Genomic DNA, 1,910 nt, shown 5'->3' with positions numbered 1-1,910 from the left:
TTTTAGTTTCCAGGGTGTTGTGAAAAAATGATTTTAAATTAGGGAAGCTGTGGTTTCTCTATCGCAGGTACAAAAACAAAGAGGACAAATTACAGCTCTTTAAAAGTTCTCTAGCTTATAACTGAACCTAACATCCAAGAAGTGTCATAACTGCCAACTCCTTTAAAATATCTGCATATATAAGAAAATGTGTGAATATGTATGTGTGTGTATGTATGTATGTAAAACATATAAAGGTATATGTCATTCTATCTAATAACAAGAAGCAGATTGTTAGCTTACAGGGCTTGGGGTAAAAGCTATTTGTTACAGTATTTGAACAAATAGGAAGTTTATTAGACTATGACAATGAAGAGATGCCTCTAGAGGATTTTTCCTTATCTGTGTTTGGAAAATGAAAATACAGATTCTAAAATTGAAACATTTGCCCGTGCAACATAGTCTAGAACTTCTTGTCTTATTAAGCAACCACATACTGACTGGTCTTGGGAGAACCTGTTGGTCCCTATCGCCCCCTGCCGGTGGTGAGTGTTTCCACATGGAGGTTTCTGAGCAGGCTCACACTGGAGTTCTCTCACTGTGCTTTTGGCACAGTAATACATGGCTGTGTCCTCAGTTTGCAGACTGTTCAGCTTTAAGAAAACTTGACTCTTGGATGTGTCCCTGGTGATGGTGATTCGGGACTGGAGAGATGATTTATACTCTGTACTTCCACCACCCCATATTGCTCCCATCCACTCCAGACCCTTTCCTGGAGGTTTGCGGATCCAGCTTAGACCATAGCTGGTTAATGAGAATCCAGAGACAATGCAAGTGAGCAACAGGGTCTGTGATGGCTGCACTAGGCCAGGTCCTGACTCCTTCAGCTGTATCTGGGACAGGGCATCTAGGGACAAGCAACAACACCATCAATCACATAACCCATATATTAAAAACCTGGGTCCCTTTCCTGAAACCTTGAAGTACTTACAGCTTGGAAATGTCACCAGGCAGAGGAACAGAACCAGGACAGCCATGCTGTGTTGGAGACTCTAGTCAGAAGGAGATGGGGCCTCTCAGCTTGGCCGTGGATTTCATACTGATCTTGAGTACTACTTTGCAATGGGGGAGGTCCCAGAGAGCATAAAAGGAAGCACATGCAATCTTTCCAATTTCTCGTCCAGGAAACTGAGATTTGCTTTGTGCATCTTAGAGGTACTTGATATTGAACCTCAGGATCATTGCTGTGATGCTTTCTGGATTTCCAATTCCAGAGAAATAGGAAATATTAAGAGTCATTTTGTAGAGGCCTTAGAAGCAAAACATGGAAGTGTTTACATTATCTAGGTCCACATTCATTCAGTGCAGGCAGAGGAGAATGCCAGGTTCTTAATAGATTTATGTATCTCTGTAACTTCCAGTAGAGAATTTAAATGATATTGTTACTTTTGGTGATCAGAAATCCTGTTTAAGGAACTAATTAAAATTCTTTGTCTTGGTGTCTGTGGAGATGTCTCATTCTTATAACTTCTCAGGAAATAACTTGTAAGGAAGGAGCTCACACACATTTCATACATGTGATTTCACATGTTTATCTGAAAGGAAATCTGTGGTACTGATTTGGGTGCCATCTTATTAGGCTCAATATCACCTTCTCACTTAGGAACACCCTACCTGGACACTAGTTTCTGTTACTCTTGACTTGTGTCAGTCTAGCCATGTATTTTATATCTTTCTCTTTCACTTTCCTCAGCTTGTAGCCAGTCTGAGGTTCCTAAATATGATTGTTGCTTTGGTAATTTATGGGAATATAAGCTAATTCTTAACACTTCATAAAAAAACAACAGTGTGCACCCAGGTTTGAGGATTATGTTCACTGAAGTAATAACAAGACAGAGAACATTAAGTGATAACAAGAAGTGGACTGTAAG

General features: G+C 40.1%; 1 gene segment (V, D, J or C); it reads right to left on the bottom strand.

The window, feature by feature from the left end:
• Positions 1 to 377: 377 nt before the first annotated feature.
• Positions 378 to 1,024, bottom strand: LOC130882920 (Ig heavy chain V region PJ14-like). The segment is given in 2 exon segments: positions 378 to 886; positions 971 to 1,024. Coding segments are annotated over 2 exon segments (555 nt in total).
• Between the last annotated feature and the right edge of the window lie 886 nt (positions 1,025 to 1,910).

Source organism: Chionomys nivalis, chromosome 10 (assembly GCF_950005125.1).
Source record: "Chionomys nivalis chromosome 10, mChiNiv1.1, whole genome shotgun sequence".
Classification (NCBI taxonomy): Eukaryota; Metazoa; Chordata; class Mammalia; order Rodentia; family Cricetidae; genus Chionomys; species Chionomys nivalis.
Note: the sequence above shows the minus strand (reverse complement) of the source record. Positions and strands in the feature narration are given on the sequence as shown.